Genomic DNA, 17,641 nt, shown 5'->3' on the forward strand with positions numbered 1-17,641 from the left:
CTAGGTCATTTATAGCCAGCACTTTCTTCCTGAGGGTAACGCCTCCCCCACTTTCCTAGGAAGGAAGCTGAGGGTCATATGTAACTGTGGAAAAGCCTGCCTAACTCACACCTGACACTGCTACTAGCTCCATCTTGTTGCCCATCACTTGCTTCCTAAATAGCCTTGTCCAAAGCTAAGCTGGAGAGAGATGAAACTGAGATCTCGGCTCCCCCAAATCCTGACCTCTAATCTCATCCAGCTTCACAGAGTGGAAATAAATTGTCTGGACCCAAGGCGGCTTTGGAAACCCCTCACCATTTATACCCAGGTCCTGGGGGACAGCCTTTGCTATCTATGGCCCACTCTATTCCAAAAGGCTAGGTCAGAGGTGCCTAAAGCTAAGGGAGGATTTACTGAGGTGACTGAGCAGAACTCAGGATTGCAGGTCTAAGCAGTGACTTCAACAAGTCACTGGCCGTTTCTAATCTGCTCAAAAAGACTAGGTCTTGCCTTATTTATCTGCTGAGCTGTTCAACAATGAAACGAAATTGTGTTTTGAAATAATGAGGAGGTATACAGCCTCATGTAAGTGTAAGGAAGATCTAGAACTGTAGTCTCAGAGTTTGAGACATGGGGTCACGATTGTAAGGCCAGATCCTTCCTAAAATTATCCAGTGGATTCTCCTCAAACATCTCAGGATAGCAGGGCAGCAGCCTCTCAGCACTCAGAAGGAAGAGGCAGATAGATCTCTTTAATTTTGAGGCCAGCCTGGCCTACAGAGGGAGTTCCAGGACGCCAAGGCTAGAGAGAAGCTCTGTCACTTCATCCTAAGGGCAGACCATCCCCTGATGTTTGTTTTCTTAGCATAGGGTCTCTCTATGTGGCCCTGGCTGGCCTGAACTCACTTTGTAGACCAGGCTGACTCAAACTCATAAATCCATCTGCCTCTGCCACTGGTACATACCTCCAGTCCCTGCAGAGGTATGCTCCACCACACCACACCCAGCATGCTTTGTTAAAGGGTGTGTGTTTTAGCTGCATGTATGTTTGTTCCTCATGTGTCTGCACAGAAGCCAGAAAAGGGCATCAGATAACATGGAATTGGAGGTACAGGTTTGAGCCACCACTTGAGAGCTGGTACTCAAGAACAGCCAGTGCCCTTAACAAGCTGTTTAAGATTTTTTTTTTTTTTTTACTTTCATCTGCCTCCTTACCCACGTGTGATTATCTGTCACATGCCAGTGCCCATGGAGGCCACAAGAGGAAGTCAGAGACCCAACCTGGGTCCTCTGGAAGAGCAACAAATGCTTGTGCTGGGCCACCCCTGGGAAACCCCATTACCAGGGTTTTAATAACATTACTCAGGCCACCACCCACCTCTCTCCACCCTCCTGCCTCAGCCTTCCAAGCGCCTCCTGCTACTGCTTCCAGCTAACTGGCCCCTGCGGGCCTCTGCCTCTTGGAATGAAATGACCCAGATGCTGCAGGCTGTCAGCTCCAGCTCAGGTTTCAGTGCAGATTTATTTCCATTTTATATTTTATTCCAGGCAAGTGCTTATTACATGGGTAGTATTCATGTCTCAATACCTAAAGTCTCAGAGCATGAACAGCCACTAGAATACAGTTCAATAGTAAAAATACAATATGTACAAAATTAGGGTTTTTGTAGTTTTTTTTTTTTTTTTCCCACACAGCAGATGTACCCAAACACATAAAAATCTCTACAGTCTGGGGTCACTACAATTCATATTTCAGGAAACAGAGACACAGTGACCGAGTCCTCACTGTAAACAAGGGCCACCTCTTTGGGGACTGGGAGTGGGACCCTGGGATTGGGGGGAGAGGCAGCTGCTCCTAGAGAGAGGCTATGGTGACCCAACCCCCCTCCAGGCATTCTCTGCCCTTCTTTGGCCCCCAGGGAACCACTTCCCCCCCTTTTCCTCCCCGAGGTAAAGATCCCAGGCAGTGAGCCACTCCAAACAGCACAGGTAAGACACGCATGAGAGGTAAGGTGTGTGTGTGTGTGTGTGTATGTGTGTGTGTCCCAGGCTGGAAGGGATAGGAAGGGAAGGGCCAGGCGGTCCCACAGGGTGAGGACAGATGTGGTCCTAACAGCTCTCAAAGGGGAGATACCCAAGAAAGGGCTGGGAGGTGGCTGCCCACTTGGGCACACAGCAGTCACAAACAACAAAAACAGCAACAACACCCATCATCACCAATCTGGACATAGTCATTCAGCGGCACTAGGTCTGGAGGAACCCCTGGGGGGCGGAGGGCGAGCGGGGTGGATGATGAGGTATCTGTGCAGGCCTGCAGGCCAACACGATGGTGTGAACTCTGGAACTGGCCTCAAGACACAGAGAGGGGCAAAAGGGATGGGGGCAAGTTCATCAAGTGGTCTGACTGTGCCAACACCAGATCCTGCTCTTTGTAACACAGAGCAGAGAGCAGAGGTGGCCCAAAGAGTCAGGGTGTGGGTAGAGGTGGCTGCAGCCAGCCTGTGGGTTGGGATTTCTATGCTGGGGTAGAGACCTGGTCCTAACCACCATTTCCCAGCCCAAGCGACAAATAATAAAGTGTCCTGGGAGGCTTTCAGGGCCAGAAGGACCTGTGAGTTCTGAAGCATCTGAGGGGTCGTCATTTCAGGGGAGAATGTATTCACTGGCCTCAGTGCCCTGCTCATGTCATCGGAAGGACCCTGAGCCCTCCTGGCCCCTCAGAATTGCCCCAGTGCAAACTTCATACCTAGGGACACTTGCTGCCTGCCCACACCGAAAGGCCATTGGTGAGTGTTCAGTGGGGAGCTGAGTGTGCACACGTGTAACTGAGTGTCTGACACAAGGCCACTTAATAAATATCCACTTAAAAAGAGAAGCCAAAGCGGTCTGCAAAAGCAGAGGCAGGAGACACAGCATCCCTAAGCACATGACCTCACTCTTCCCAGTCCTGATGAGCCTTAGCCCAACAAAAGCCCTTTCCAGGGGACTGTGCAGCACCCACCATAAAGGGCCTCAAAATTGCCACCGAAAGGGACAGATGGGAAAAGCCCCAGGATTTCAGCTCATGGATACCTCGGCAATGGGGCTCAGCTCCTAGAGCTGCTGCTGGTCCATGCTTCCCAAGCTGAAGGCAGTACCTAAAACCAGAGGCTTGGGGAAGCACTGGACAGAGCAAGGAACCAGGACAGTGATCGTCAAACCCAAGGATGGAGTTCCTCCCAGGCCTAGTGGGTGGGAGGCAGGACAGCCAGCCCCACCTCCCCAGCCCTAAGCTCAGCCTACTCTTTAGAGGTCAGAAGCCCAGGGCAGGTGAGGGAAACTTGGCAATAGCCAATATCTTGTTTATTGTTGATTTAAATTCATTTAAACAGTTTCTACTGTAACCAATCACAGTGACTACAGGTGGATGAGAGAGCCAGGCTCAGGCAATTACCAGTCCTAGCCCAACTCCAGATCTTAGACTCTGTCACCTGTACTCAGAGCTGGGCCCCTCACTACCCAGTCCTCATTTTTCAGGGGCTCTGTTTCCTATACAGAAGTCCCATAGGACTCTGAGGCTGGGGAAGGGAGGCCAGGAAGCTCGGCCACCTCACCAGACAGAGCAATAGCAGCAACAGCACAGGAAGGCAGGCTGGGGAAGGAGGAGCCAGAGAACAGACATGGGGGCAGGCGGCAGGCGGACAAGGTAGGGAGGCAGGAGCGGCACCAGGCTGGGCAGGCACGCATGTCCACCATAGCGTCCTCATGTCTACCAAGTCCTAGTGCAGCAGGACAACTTCCTGCCTGCACCCAACTCCCTGGAGGGCCCCTCCCCTGGCTCAGAGTCTCTGCACCCCCTTCCCCTAGGAGGCCTGGGGGTGGTGTGGGTGGGGCGGGCCTGGCTGGAATGTGTGGAGCTGGTGGGTGGGAGAGGGCCAGTCATGTCCCCCTCCCCTGCCCCCACTGGGGGCCTAAGTGGCCTCATCCTCAAGCCAGCTTGAGTGTGCTGACAGGAAAGGAGGGCATGGTGACCATAGTCACAGGGTTGAGCACGGTTTGGCCCACCAGCTGGGGGTGGTGCACCACCTGGGCCCCCACAGCTGGCTTTGCCATGACAGTAGCTGGAGGGCCCAGCCCGGCTGTGCCATTCACTTGCTGGTGTGAAAGGGTGTGGGCTATGTGGCTCACTGCCACAGGTTGGCTCACTGCCACAGGCTGTGGGTACAAGGGCAGCTGGGAGCCGAGGTGGGCCACATGGTTGAGGGTGGCAGGGTGCACTGTGATGTGGCCAATGGGGGGTGTGGCAGGTGCCAGCTGCACAGCAGGGCTGGGGGCAGAGGGGGCAATGTGGGCAATGTGCTTGCCCCCCGGGCCCTGCAGAACGTGGTTCACAGTCTGGATGACTGAGGCGTGGGTGGTGGCTGTATGGGCAATAACTGTGGAGCCGCCCCCAGCAGTGGCCACAAGATGGGCTGGAGCTGGCACTAGCGTCTGCGTAGGAGTGGCTGGTGGGGGCGGAGGGGCTGACAGAGGGGTTTTTTGCTGTGGTGGCTGCTGTTGCACAGGGAGGTGGGCAGGGGACAGGGCGACTGGGTGGGGATGAGGGTGCGGGTGGGCAGGCAGAGGCGCAGGGGCGGTGCTGGCAGTTGGCAGGGTGGATTTCATCAGCTCCGGCTGGGGACGATGGCTCAGCTCAGGTGGGCCCAGGCCTGCCCGGTCTTCCTCCATATCCTCGTCTATGTTGTCCTCGCCCTCTGTCGGGGAACACAGGGCAGGGGGCAGGTCAGAGGAGCTTGGGGAACAAGTGCCTGGAGGCATAGGTGTCCTTGCAGGTCAGTGTGAAAGAGCTGGGACAGCCTGCCTCATTTCTAGCAGGGGAAAAGCTCGGAGAAGCTAAGGACAGTGTGTGAGGGTGGTAGGGCCAGCACAGGGGCCGAGGCTCACCGGAGGCTGTGGAGGTGGAGGCCTGGTCATCCTCAGGCTGGCCTGTCTGTCGGAGCACACGGTCAATCTCCAGCACATCCATCCACTGGCTCAGCTCGTGCTTGAGCTCTGCCAGCCGCTGCTGTGTGGCAATCTTCTCCCGTGCCAGCCGCTCCATCTCATGTTCATACTCTTTCTCCTTTCTCTTCAGGGACTGGGGACAGGGCAAGGGACAGCAGGGTGCCCTTAGCAGCAGCCATAGGCTCTATGGCCCTCAAAAACTCTGAACCAGTGGGTCTCAACCCTCCTAAGGCTGTGACCCTTAAATACAGTTCCTAATGTTGTGGTGACTCCCCAGGCACAAAATTATTTTCGTTTCTACTTCGTAACTAATTTTGCTACTGTTATGAACAATATCAGTAAACAATAACATAAATAGGTGGTATGTGTCCCCCCTCCCAAAGGGGTTGTGACCCACAGATTGAGAACCAATGCTCTGGACAATCTGCAATGACCAGAGCAGCTGGGAGATCACACCTGCCTCCTAGTCCATCCCTCTGCCCAATGACAACCAGGACCTGAGTCACTGTGGGTGCCTAAGCAGGCGCCATCAAAAGCACAGATCCACAAGGCTGCTGGCCATTTGCCACACCACCCTGACCCGGTCCTGAGGGACTGCATAGTCTCTCACCCCATCTCACTCCCTCACAGCCTCTACTACCACTCATCTTGTTATGTTCACTTACTGAAGCTACAGCGACTCACCTTGGTACCCTTCCACAAAGGACCTACACTACCTTTCTACCATTCCTGGTGTCTTTGCTACCTTTGTCCCCCAAGGGTTTCTTGCTAGACTCTGACAGCGCGGTCTCTGTCACAGGCTTCTGTCTGCTTGCCAGTGACGCTGGTTCCGTTCTTCCCCCTGGACACAGTTGCACCTTAGCCACCCCTGCTTCCTCTCCAGCTTGCAATTCCCGCTCTGCTCCCCGCTCAGGACTCTGCCTACCACTCTCCGGACCTCAGAGGATACTGAACATGAAAAACCTGTGGCGTGCCCCACCTGCCAACAAGGATCCTGGGGAGCCCCACAGCACCCTAAGTCTGATTGCACAGCCCTAGGGGCTTTTTGCCACAAGGTCCAAACCAACCAGCCTTCCTCACCACAGACAGCCCTGCTTCCCTCAGAACACAGGAGGGTCTTCCTTAACCACAGTGCCTCTTCTATACTCGGCCCTGCCCAGTCTGAAGCCTCACTGTCTCCTTTGCACACACTTAGGAGCAGCCCCAAACGGCCAGCTCATGTCCCTGTTTTCAGCTGCCTTTGAAAAGTAAAGTGCCTCTGTGACCTCCTGACCCCAACACGTTAGTCCATCTCTTCTGTCCTCCAACCCAGGTATGCCAACCCTGCCATGCCCATCCTGTCAAGGCAGACACTCCTTACCCTTGTCCAGTTCGCAACCTGCTTCTGGACATCCAAGTAAAGCATGGGGTCATTTCCAGGTACGGTGACCATGGGCACTCCATGAATTAGCTTGTCTCTGAACCCTGTCTACCTTGCTGTTCACACAGGGGTCCCCCTGCCTTCATTCCCCATCTGTCTGTCTCTTTCTCAATGCCACTTACTTGCAGGGGAAGGGAACACACTGGCACAGTGAACGTGTAGGTCAGAGAACAGCTTCTAAGGGTTTTTCTCAACTACAGTGTAGGCCCCAGCTGACACGCTTGGCTCCTTTACTCCATGAAACACTTCACCAGCCTGCCCCTGGTCTGTCTTCTCCTAGACCACAGCTGAATTCCAATCTCCTCCACTACCCTTCCCGGCCCAAGGCCTTGTCAGCATACCTTCCTGCCAGTCTTTCCAGTGCCCCTACTGTGTATCTCAGCACTAAAGGGAGCCTCTCTGATGGGTCTTTATTAGCCCTGGACCACGGGATGACTGTCTCAATACACATGGTCCCTGTCCAGTCTGTGACTCTATCAGTGGCCAGGAGTGTGCTTACTTACACAGGCTGCAAAGGATCTGTAAGCCAACCACACTCCTATCAGGTTATCAGCCTCTACCCGATCTTTCCTTTGTCAAAGGGAGCCGGGCAGACTCACTCTGCCATTTCCATGACCTAGCAGCAGCTCAGCAGCTTTTCCTGATGGAATACAGCAATGCGTCTGACCCCTTTACCACTAGGCCCCACTTCCCCACACTCCTCCAATGGCCCCAAGTTCTGCAAATCCCTGATGAGGGAGCAAAAGCTCCAAACCGTCAAGGCCTACAACACAAGGCCCACCATGCCATGCTGGCCTTGACATACTTGCCCTTAGCTCCACACCGCAGTACCCCCTCTAGTACCCCAACTTCAATTTAACCTGCCTCCCCTCAGGTTTCTGCTAGAAAACAGTAGGAAGGACCTTGTCTTTACTCTAACACACAAATGCACATGGCACCTGTGTGTCCTCTCACCTGGCTCTGTCCCTGAGGGCTGCAAATGACATCAGAGGCCACATCAACCACAGGCCCTTGGTGACTCAGTCCTCACTTGAACCTTGAGGCTGTTGGCTGGAAGTACCATCCTCACCTCTATCCACTGCTTGCAGGGACACTATATTTTGGGTCAGGGAGATAAAGTGTCAGGGGCCAAAACACCCTCCCTTCCACACAGTTCAGCCCACAGGCCTGGAGACCCCTGTAGAGCTTCCCCAGAGTCAAAGGTTAGCCCACACGGTTTCACTTTTGTTTGGTGGTGCTGGCAAATGAGGCCACAGCCGCAGGACTGCTAGGCAAGTCCTCTTCTGAGCTACAGCTCCCCGTCCACAGGGCTCTGCTTTAACCCCACTTACGTCAGGTGTCCATCTGGATACAGATCTATTCTCCTTGTCTCTGCCCACTTCACTGTGGCTTGCAAGTCTCTGGAGACCACCTGGGACCTTGACACCCTCCTATGACACTCCCTGCCCTTAGACAAGGCTAGCTGGCCTGGAACTCAGATCCACCTGCCTCTCCCTCCAGCGATGAGATTAAAGGCAGGTGACAAGGGGCTAGGCCTTCCCACAGCCTTTCTCCTAAGACACACTACCAAAGCCCTAGGTCCGGAAGGTCCCACTGCTCTCTCCAGGACCAACCTTCAGCTCTCACCTAGTGCCTGTTGCCTCTCTGCAAGACAAGTCACTCTCCTACCATCTTTGACACCCAAGTATGTCTCGCCCCTGCTGAAGAAACAACCACTTTGCCTTGTTCACCCAGGTGTATCTGGCCCGCAGGCCTCTGCAAATGCCCTTTCACCACCAACACTTTCCTAATGTCCCAAACAGATCCCGCTACCCCTCAAGACAGTCACTGGATCTGCTGCAAGGCCCTACTTTCCAGGACAAAGCCCACCCCTTTTTCTTTGGTCTCTCAGAAGTAGACCCAGGGCATGACCAAAACATTTGATGAAATAAAATAACAGATGCCACACAGGGTTTCCAGGTCCTTTCGGTTTGGGAGGGCCTGTTTCGTTTGTTTTCTGAGACAGAGTCTCTCTATGTAACAGCTATGGCTGTCCTGAAACTCACTTTCTAGACCAGACTGGCCTAAAACTCACAGCAATCTGTCTAGTGCTGCCTCGCAAGTGCACCACCCACCGCCCTGCCTGGTTTCCAGAATCTTGTGACTTGTTTCTGTTTCTATGATCAGCACCAAGCAAGCATTCTCATGGACAGCCTGGGGCCCCTCCCACTTCCTTGTCAGTTTGGGCCTGATCCCAGGGAGCTTCCTTGGGCTGCTTCTTCAGCAGCTATTTTCAAATCCACACATTATGCAAAGCTCCGTTTCAGAAGAACACATCTATAAAAAGGCAATTGCCTTGCTCCAGCTCCTACTTCGCAGTCAGAATTCCTATTAATGTTTAGAGACCGCAAGATTTTTGCATAAATGTCAATTCTTTCTACCATCTCTATGGTGCTATTTTTTTTCCCACTTAGCATCACCAAATGAAAAAACTAATACTCAAAAGTATCACCGCATAATGACAGAGGTGTGCTAAGAGACTGATTTGATAAAGACAAGTGATTTACGCCCAAGCCTAAAGTCAGTAAAATTATCACAGAAATAAGCCACACGACATTGCACTGCCTCCTCTGGGCCCCTTGGCCCGCAAGCGAGGCCCCGCCCCTCCGGGGCACGCGCGCACCCACGCGGACCTGAACGCTGCGTCACCGCGGGCGGCCGGCCCCGCCCTCAGCTGCCGGGAAGCTCTGGGAGGCGGGAGGAAAGGCGCGCGCGTCTGCTGGCGGCTCGGAGGAGCGGTCTGGGGCCTCAAACACCGGGCCCGGTTACCTCCACGTTGTGACCCAGCTACTGACGCCCTGCTGGCGTACGGGCACCCCTCCCACGGAAGCTGTGATGCAGCCTCGCTCCCGCGAGCATCCCGAATGGGTGGACGGAAACCCCGATGCTCGTCCTGCCCCGCCCGCGCGCGCGCCCGCGCGCGCGAGGCTGAGAGCGCTAGGTCCCTCCCAGTCCCCAACGGTTTGGTCTCCCGCGCCGCCCAGCCTGGCCGCTCCCATCCCCCCACGCCTCCCGGGCATGCGGAACCCTACGCGGTTTCCTGGGCGACAACTTCGCCCTGCTGCAGAGGGCTGCCAGTCTCCACGGGGTGAGGAGACACCAGCAGCAGGGACCCGTTCCCACAACTCGCGGGAAGGAAATAGTTAAGGCTCAGTGTCCCTGCTTCATCACTCCTGCTGCCTCAGTGCCCCACCCCGACAGTAATCCTGTGCGCTGCCAGGTGAACGCAGACACCACGTTCCTCCCGAATCGCTCCCCCCCCCACTTGTGACTGTCCTTGGCCCGAGTCCGGGTCTCGCCTGGGTACTGCAAGTATGGAGGTGCGGGGACCGTTTCGTGCCCTTGTTACCCGCGGGGTGAGCAGACGCGGGGCGCGGGGGAGGGGAAAGCCGAAAAGTGCAATGCCGCCGCCGCCCTTTCGCGCAGGCGCCCTCTTGCCCGCCCCCTCCTGGGCTGGGAGCCCCGGTGACGTCAGGCAGGCCATGTGCTTAGCGCCCGCGTGGAGGCGGGCGGGGGAGCCTGCCGGCAGCAGGAGAAAACTGGCACTGTAGCCGTCACGGCATCGCCCAGCCCAGCCTCCCTCCCACATACCTGGATGTACCGCAGCGCTGTCCGCAGCACGCTCAGATTCGACGTCTTCTTGTCATCCACATTGGGGATATTGCGCTTCAGGGTCTCAAAACATTCCTTCAGATGGGCCCTCCTGGGGAAAGGGGGTGAAGGCTGGTCAGCCAGCGCCAGAGGGCACAGGAGCAGGAGGCAGGACCAAACACAACAGAAGCCTGGGGGGGGGGGTACCGAGGGTGGATAAGTCCGGGAGGGGCGGGCCCAGAGTTACACTCCCAAGTGTGCACACACACCTGTTTTTCTCCAATTTGTTGTGGACTTCTCTGGTTCCGATCCTGAAACCCAGATAGACAGGAGGCTCAGGGAGGAAGGTCCAAATCTGGCCTTCCGGACCCTCATCACCCATACCATCAATGACCAGTTGTCATAGGGTTTTTATGCCCCCAACATTCTCTTTAAGTTGGAAGTGCGGGCTCTGTGTTACGCCCATCCATCCCTGGATGAGAACCTTTGTGCTCATAACCCTGGAACTCTCCATCCCACCACTGGTCCAAAAAAGAAGGAATCCTAGAGGGGTTCTACTTTCTGCAAAGTCCTGGAAATGTCAACTGTAATTTCCAGTGTTGTTGCCTACAGAAAGCTAAGACCAATCAGCAGGATAGTGCTTTATTATGAGAGGTAATTCTAAGTGGCAATGGGACATTCCCCAAAGGGCTAGCTGGCCAGGGTACCTTCTCTTCCACTCCCAGCCCAAGATGGACAATTAGTCTCCCATCCCACCAGCCCCTCAGTCGCACCCCACTTACCCCCCAGGCCTCTTCTTTTGTTCACTGGATTTGGCTTCTTCTGCTGGTGCCAACTTCAGGGTCCCAAGCGTAGGTGGGGGTGGTTGCTGGGGAGCCAACTGAGGCTGGACTCCTGGGTGTGGCGCAATGGTCAGAATGGGCGTAGGGAGGGGCTGCAAAGGCTTGGGACTGCCAGTGGGTGCAACTGTGGTCTTCGCTTCAGGCAATAGGGGAGCAGGGGTGGGCACCTGTGGTCTGGGGGGCAGGGAAACTGGCTCCTTAATGCTGAGTCCAGGGGTGCTGACCAGTGCTGGCTGACGAGGTGCCAGGGGTAAAGGCTGGGCTGCTGGGGGTAGAGGTGGAGGTGGGGGTAGAGACTGTGGGGAGTTGGTCACGACGGGAATAGGAATGACGGTCAGTGGGGTAGGGGTGGCAAGTGGTGGTGGTGGTGGTGCCGGTGGTGGTGCTGGAGGTGATAAGGGCAGCGGCGGAGCCTCGATGCGGGGTTCCTCCACAGGCAGGGCATGGGCCAATCTGGCCAGGCTACTTGCCCTCTTCTGCTCCTGCTCTCTCTCCCGTTCCCTCTCCAGGCGAAGGCGCTCCTGCTCCTCTATGCAGACAGAATACACAGGGGGCTTAGCAGAGCTCAGGGGCCTGGGCCCCTTTTTAACCTTTCCCGGTCAGGCCTCGGTGACATCCTGCTTTCCCTGAGGTACCAGACACAGCCAAACATGTCCAGCCAAGGCAGCACTGAACAGACAAGGCACAAGCCTGGTCCCTGTCATTGGGGACCTCACAAGGGACAAAAAAGGAACAGGGGTCCGAGGTTGGGTTAGGGGAAGGCAGGTTCATGAAAAGGCGAGCAGCATTGAGAGGATAGGGTGCTGCAGGCCCAGCAACCTGGAGCTGGGTGAACCAGACAGGTAACCAGCAAAGCGTGTGCAGAGGGGCACAGGGCTAAGGCGTGCACAGGGATGCACGAGGTCTGAGCTGGCAACAGGCCAGATCCAGGAGAATGGAGAGTCCTTCCTTCCACAGAATTTACTGAGCAGGCACAGGCAGGACCTCTGTTCCACAGTGAGCAGAGAGACAAAGTGATTTGCTGAGTTACAAAGCCAGTCTGACACCTAGCCAGATGAGGTCCTCTCACATCCACACCCCTATTCTCACAAGAGCCCCAGGTCACAGGGCAAACACATCCTCTTTACTTCGTGAGAAAATGGCCTGGGACGTCTTATACACCAAGTCCAAGCCCCCAACTTTACTCGGAGAGCAATGAACACAGTTGTCCCTTCTCCCAATGGGTTAGGAGCCATTTCCATCAGGCCAGGCCATGCCCCTTGTACAGTACCATTTACAGCACAACAGCAAGGTTTAGAAAGGAGGCAGGCAGAGGGGAAGGGCCAGCTAAGCAAAGGCAGCAGAGATTGCGCAGAGCCATGGGGCTAAGGCAACCTTTGTGGTCACGTCCTTCCGACTCTCTACTGAAAGCCCAGCAGAAAACTGAGACCTACTCCAAGAGCTAGTTGGAAATGGGATTGGCCCCCTATGCAGGAACCAGTCTTCTCTCAGGCCTCCTCTAGGTTCCCTAGTTACGGCTTTTGTACAGGCCTGGGTCTCCATCTCCCAGGTAAGGAAAGTAGCCCCAGCCTTCTGCCTATAGTGTTCAAAACTGTTGACAACAGAGGGTGGACACACCCCAGACAGGGTCATGTGATATGGGGCTGGGGCCAAGTCCTCCCTAGGAAGGAGGGGCATAGTACCCCTTCAGGTCTTCATAGCTCAAAGAAGCCATGGTCTTCCAGCAGAGAATGCTGAGAAGAGCAGGCCCACCTCCAGCCCCACCAGGCAAGGAAGGAGCTGAGGAGGAAGTAGGGAGGAACTGTTTGGAAGGAGTCATACACTTTCCCAGCAGCCAGAGTTCAGGGCTGCCATCGGTTGGCCTCTTCCCATTTCTTCTGCCCTTCAGGAAGGGGAGGGCAGGCTTGCTCCAATGAGGAGGCCTTGCTCACCCAGGCGTTTCCCTGTCAGCACTGACTTAGGTTACTGCAGCTTCCCACAAGCCACAGTGGCAAAGAAGCCTGTGGAGTTCCAACTTCAGAGCATTTCTCTGGCTGGGCCTGGAACATCTCTGACCCACATACTTTCAACTCTGGGTCTAAGAGCAGCTACTCTGACTGGTCCAGTTTATTGTTTTTAAATTTCCATGTTGTTCTGGGATACACACAGGTCAGAGGACCACACTCATGAGTGGTTTCTCTTCTCTGCCCACAGGTTCCTGGGATCGAACTCAGGCAGGCTTTCTCTAACAGTGTTTGCTGGCAGAGCCATCTCACTGGCCTGTGACCATGATCAGAGGGGCCCCAAGGCCAGGTACTGAACTGAAAGCAAAGCCTGTGTTTTACAGCTCCCTGGGAGACAGCAACGCCTTTACGCTCCTCTCTTCCAGAGCCACCAGGAAGACTTGCTTCCCAGATACCAGGAAGGGCTCAATGAATGAGGCTCACCCACACCCAGCATTGTCAGCCCTAACAGGGACAGCACAGGCTGCTCCGTGACCACACCAGTCCACCAGACCTTCCCACCCTGCCCCTAGCTCTGCTTAATTTCCTAACCAAAGGGTAACCTCACCAGTGCCCTGGGGGGCCAGGCACACTGGCAGTCTGGGGCCTCCTGTATGGACGGACAATCTTTGTTTAGGCCATTTTAAAGAACATTCTGACCCACAGGTGGAATCCTCCTTTTTCACCTTCTCCAGGTTCCACTCAGACACTGAGCCCAAAGAAGTTAGCAAGACCTTCTGGGCTGGCAGAGTACTGGCCTCATGCTGCCTACAACCACCCTAGGCTACTGTAGCCTCTTGTGTACAGACCTCTCCCCTTCTATATGCTATCAGAGCTTGGCCCATAAGGCAGGCCCAGAGCAAGTCAGCCAGCTCCCTCCAATCAAGGTAGGGGACCATTTCAAGTCATCTCCACAACTGGCAAAGACCAGCTAAGTCTGCCTCTGGGCACCAGCAGGGCCTTGCCCTTTCTTCTCTTACAGTTGCTTACATGTGTGCCACATCCTCAGGTTTGTCATGTGAACAAACTTGTCTAGGCCAGGCTTGACCTTGTGGGAGGAAATGTAAAGGATAACAGAATTCCTGCTCAAGAGTCGGTTATTTGAAGTAAATTCCCCAGAGTAGGAGCAGTTCTGGTCCGCAGGTTGGTGTCAGCTGGGGGGCGGGGGTGTCTTACCCTGTGGGAACCAAATCTGCCCTTCACTGAACTTCAGTTCTTGGGGCAGACTGGTCTCTCCAGCACAGCACCCACGCATCATCTAAGACTTCGTGATCCAACAGAGTATCTGGTGCCTGGGGGCTGAACTCTGGTTCTCCCCAGAGCTTGATACTTGGGGAAGAGAAGGGCTGTGTCATTTCTTTTTCTTAAGAGGGCTTTTCCTTGGTTCTTCTGCAGAGACACAGCCACCAGCCCCCTCCTGCCATCTTACTGGTCTACTGGTCAGCCCTGGGCTTAATTGAGCAGGTGTGAACCCATGGCAGTAGAGGTGCCTGGTACATAGTGGGGGACATAATTGGTACTCTTGAATTGCATTGTGCTGATGGTAGCAGCGGGTGACTCTTTCTCTCCAAACTCTTCAGTTCTCCCCCTCCCCACATCTGCCACTGAAACCACACACTTGTCATTCTGGTTAACCACCAGCACTGTCCATCGCTTGACCCTGCTCTGGGCCCAAAACACAAGGGGGAGGGGTATGAGGGTGGATACCCCAGACCATCTGCTCTGTAAAAGCTAAGCACTGGGTTCTTGCACATCTCCAGTGACTCCTGACCTTGAGAGGCTAGTCGGCCTGACTAGGCCCGCAGACCTGCAGCTCCTCCGCCCCTTACCGGCTACCACTCCTCCCGCCCTACCATGCTGAACAAGCTGCAGGCGTGCGCGCGCGCCTTTGCGCGCGAGCACACACAACACACACACACTACTACCTCCTGCATGACTCATCATTGAAGCAACAATAGGCAGAAAGAAAGGAGGGCGAAGAACTCTCTCCACAACATTGCCGACTGAAGGGTTCTGGGGGGGTGGGGGTGGGCAGAGGAACCAGAAATCCCTGAGGACTGCACACATATCATTTCAGAACTGAGGCCCTCGCAAGCATCTGGAAAGCTGAGGTCTTTTCCCTTCACCCTCTATTTTCAGCAGCATTCGAAGGCTAGGGACCACCGCCAAAAGGGGTGGGGGATAGGATCATACAATACTCGTCTATCCTCTCTGAGGGCGTGCCAAAGTTTGCCCTTTTCAGGCTTACTTATTCCAATGTGGCCGGGGTATTGCCAGAAGGGTCTAGGGACACTGTTAGTGGGTCATTGAGGAGATGTTAGTTGTTGATGTCACCCTGAAATTCTGCGGGTTTCCCTCACTATAGGATCAAGAACAGGAGGATCCGGCAAGAGCCAAGGTGAACGTAGCTCCTCCTACCCAGGGCAAAGGCTCTCCCTAGGAGATGGCCAGCAACCAGAGCCTGAGCCCAACCCGACTCAAGGCCCCACGACAGCCCCGCCCAGGCCCCGCCCCCAGGCAAGCTCGAGGCAACGAGGAGGGGCCGGGCCGCGCTGTCCCCAGCGGGAGTGTCCCCCGTGCACGTGGTCGGGGGCGGAGCCTGTCTACGTCACCACTTGGTGTAACCAACGGGCTTGGGACGCAGGCACACGCAACATTCCAGCCAAGAGCGGGTTTGAAACGCGCAGACACGCCACATTCCACACCGGCTAAAGCAGGGCAAGGCAGGGGGGCCTAGGGGCTGCCCCCAGCGACCCGCGGGACACTCACATGCACCCAATCAGCGCAGCTTTCAGCCAAACCTAGACATGCGACCCAGCCCAGCTCTGGGAGGCGGGGTCAGGCGGGGCTGGCCAAGATCATAAGACACGCGATGTCATTTCATTCTGCAAAGGCCGCCTCCGCCCCAAGCAGCGCGTAGATCTACCGGGAGCGCTCCCCGCACCCTCCTGCCAGGGGCAGGGAATCCAGAGAAGTGCTCCGCGTAGAGTATTCCCCACCCCCACCTGGTTACGCACACGCCCCCTCGTGTGCTGTACAAACACCCGTGTACACGTCCGTTCATCCTCTCTCCCCCTGCTCCCATCACACAGCTTGGTGCACACACACGGGTCTGCCACCCCCACACATCAACATCCCTCTCCCCATTCCCGGGTTCACACATCCTCAATGGTACCGAGAGAGTCGCCCGCCCACACCTAAGGAGCCCCCTACTGAAGGTGTGCGGGGTGTGCCAGGCAGTAGGATGACACCCGCAGAAGCTGGGTCCCTCTTTGCATGTTAATGAATTCATTATTTTTACTGCTCGCATCACTCCTCCGGGAAGGCAGCTCCGTGCTCTGCCCGGCTTTTTCAGGTCGCGCCGTAAAGGGGCCTTGCCTGCTCTTTCCAGTGGGTTTGGGAATCGGGGTCACTGGCCTCCCCTTTTGCCCAATGCCCCAGGGGCCCAGAGGAGCCGCTCACCACGTGCTCTCTGTTGTTGCTGCGCTTGCCATTCCAGGAAGCGGGCCGCCTCCAGTAGCGTCTCTATGCTCATCGCGCCGAGAGCAGCCGGGGGCGCGCCGGGGCCGAGGCTGCGGCCCGCGAGCCAAGCACAGGTCAGGCTGGCGGGCTGGCAGGAGGGAGGGATCACCTCCGGGGGGCGACAGGGCTGGGCGGCGCAGCGCACTCCTCAGGAAAGAACGGGGGAGCACGGGAAGAAAAATCAATGTCTCCCAAAATATTTGCAAAATAGGAATTTGCAAATTAAAACAATTTTGCTGCAAAAAAAAAATAAAAGAAGGCGGTACTGCCTTCCTTCCTTCCTTCTTCCTCTTCCTCCCTTGCGATGCCTCCCGCCCCGCGGCCCCGGGAGTCCCGCCGACAAGAAAGGGCTTTGCAACAAGATGGCGAGGAGGCACCGACACACACAACAAGGGAAGGAGCCGCGCTGCCCCCGGCCGCCGCCCCCGCTACTACACCGGGGCCGCAGCCAAAGCCCGGACCGGAGCCCCCGCCCGTAGGGCCGCGGCGTCTAACTGAGGGCGGGGCCGCGCCATGGATAGCCCCGCCTACCGCGCGCACACACGTGGCTTGGGTGGGGGAAGAGAAGATGGTTTCAGGCTTCCGTGCTGCTTCCGCTTTCCCGCCTTGCCCCTCCCTGCCAGCCACAAGTTAAACGGGGGTTGCGTGTTTGGGGCATTCACAGCGAGATCTGTCTTGCTAAGAGAAAGGACGGGAGATCCATGGCTCCGGTTAGCTGAGGCAGCGGTAGTACAAGTCAGGGAAACCTACGACCTAACCCTTAGGTCTCCACGCCCCACGAAGACACGACCTAAACCCCGCAGCCGTCCTGCCTGTCGCAATTCCCTTGGGATCCGCCCCTGGGCGGAGCTGACAGCAAGCAGCTAGAGTACTGACAGAAGGACGGGACAGCTGATCCTGTTCCGGATTTTGTCTCTGTTCCTCCCCCCGCAGTGCGTTCGCATCCTATTAGGCTACATCACCAGGCCGCCCGCCAATAGGCGGGCAGGACAACACGGCATGGAGCAGCTCCACATGGACACCCCGCACCGCCAGCCTTCTGTTTAAAGGGCCAGTGTCTGCATGGTCGTTTTAGCGGGTGCGAATAGGGCCACGGGGTGAACGTAGGGTGAGACACCGACAGGGGAATTCCGCAGTCCTGCACAGGCCCATCCCTTGCTTTACATCACCCTCCCATTCAAAACCAAGTAGTCCTTCTCTTCCCCTAGATTCTTTGTCCACTCGTGTCTGATATGGGCGGAGACTGAAAATGTGCCATTCCAAAGGACACCCTTCGTTGT

At 55.9% G+C, this 17,641-nt stretch overlaps 1 protein-coding gene across 2 annotated transcripts; it reads right to left on the reverse strand.

Annotated features, from left to right (window-relative positions):
* Positions 1-1,485: 1,485 nt before the first annotated feature.
* On the reverse strand, positions 1,486-16,852 carry Mnt (MAX network transcriptional repressor). 2 transcript variants are annotated; one of them, XM_051180026.1, is made up of 6 exons: positions 16,302-16,852; positions 10,798-11,386; positions 10,285-10,326; positions 10,016-10,127; positions 4,906-5,098; positions 1,486-4,715 (listed from the first exon to the last, which is right to left on the reverse strand). In XM_051180026.1, exons 1-6 carry the CDS (start codon positions 16,372-16,374, stop codon positions 3,949-3,951), a joined length of 1,776 nt encoding a protein of 591 aa, XP_051035983.1. In that variant the 5' UTR covers positions 16,375-16,852; the 3' UTR covers positions 1,486-3,948. The 2 variants fall into 2 exon arrangements, with proteins under 2 accessions (XP_051035983.1, XP_051035982.1); XM_051180025.1 differs by lacking the exon at positions 16,302-16,852 and adding an exon at positions 14,016-14,129.
* Between the last annotated feature and the right edge of the window lie 789 nt (positions 16,853-17,641).

The sequence above is a fragment of the Phodopus roborovskii genome, unplaced genomic scaffold (assembly GCF_943737965.1).
Source record: "Phodopus roborovskii unplaced genomic scaffold, PHOROB, whole genome shotgun sequence".
Classification (NCBI taxonomy): Eukaryota; Metazoa; Chordata; class Mammalia; order Rodentia; family Cricetidae; genus Phodopus; species Phodopus roborovskii.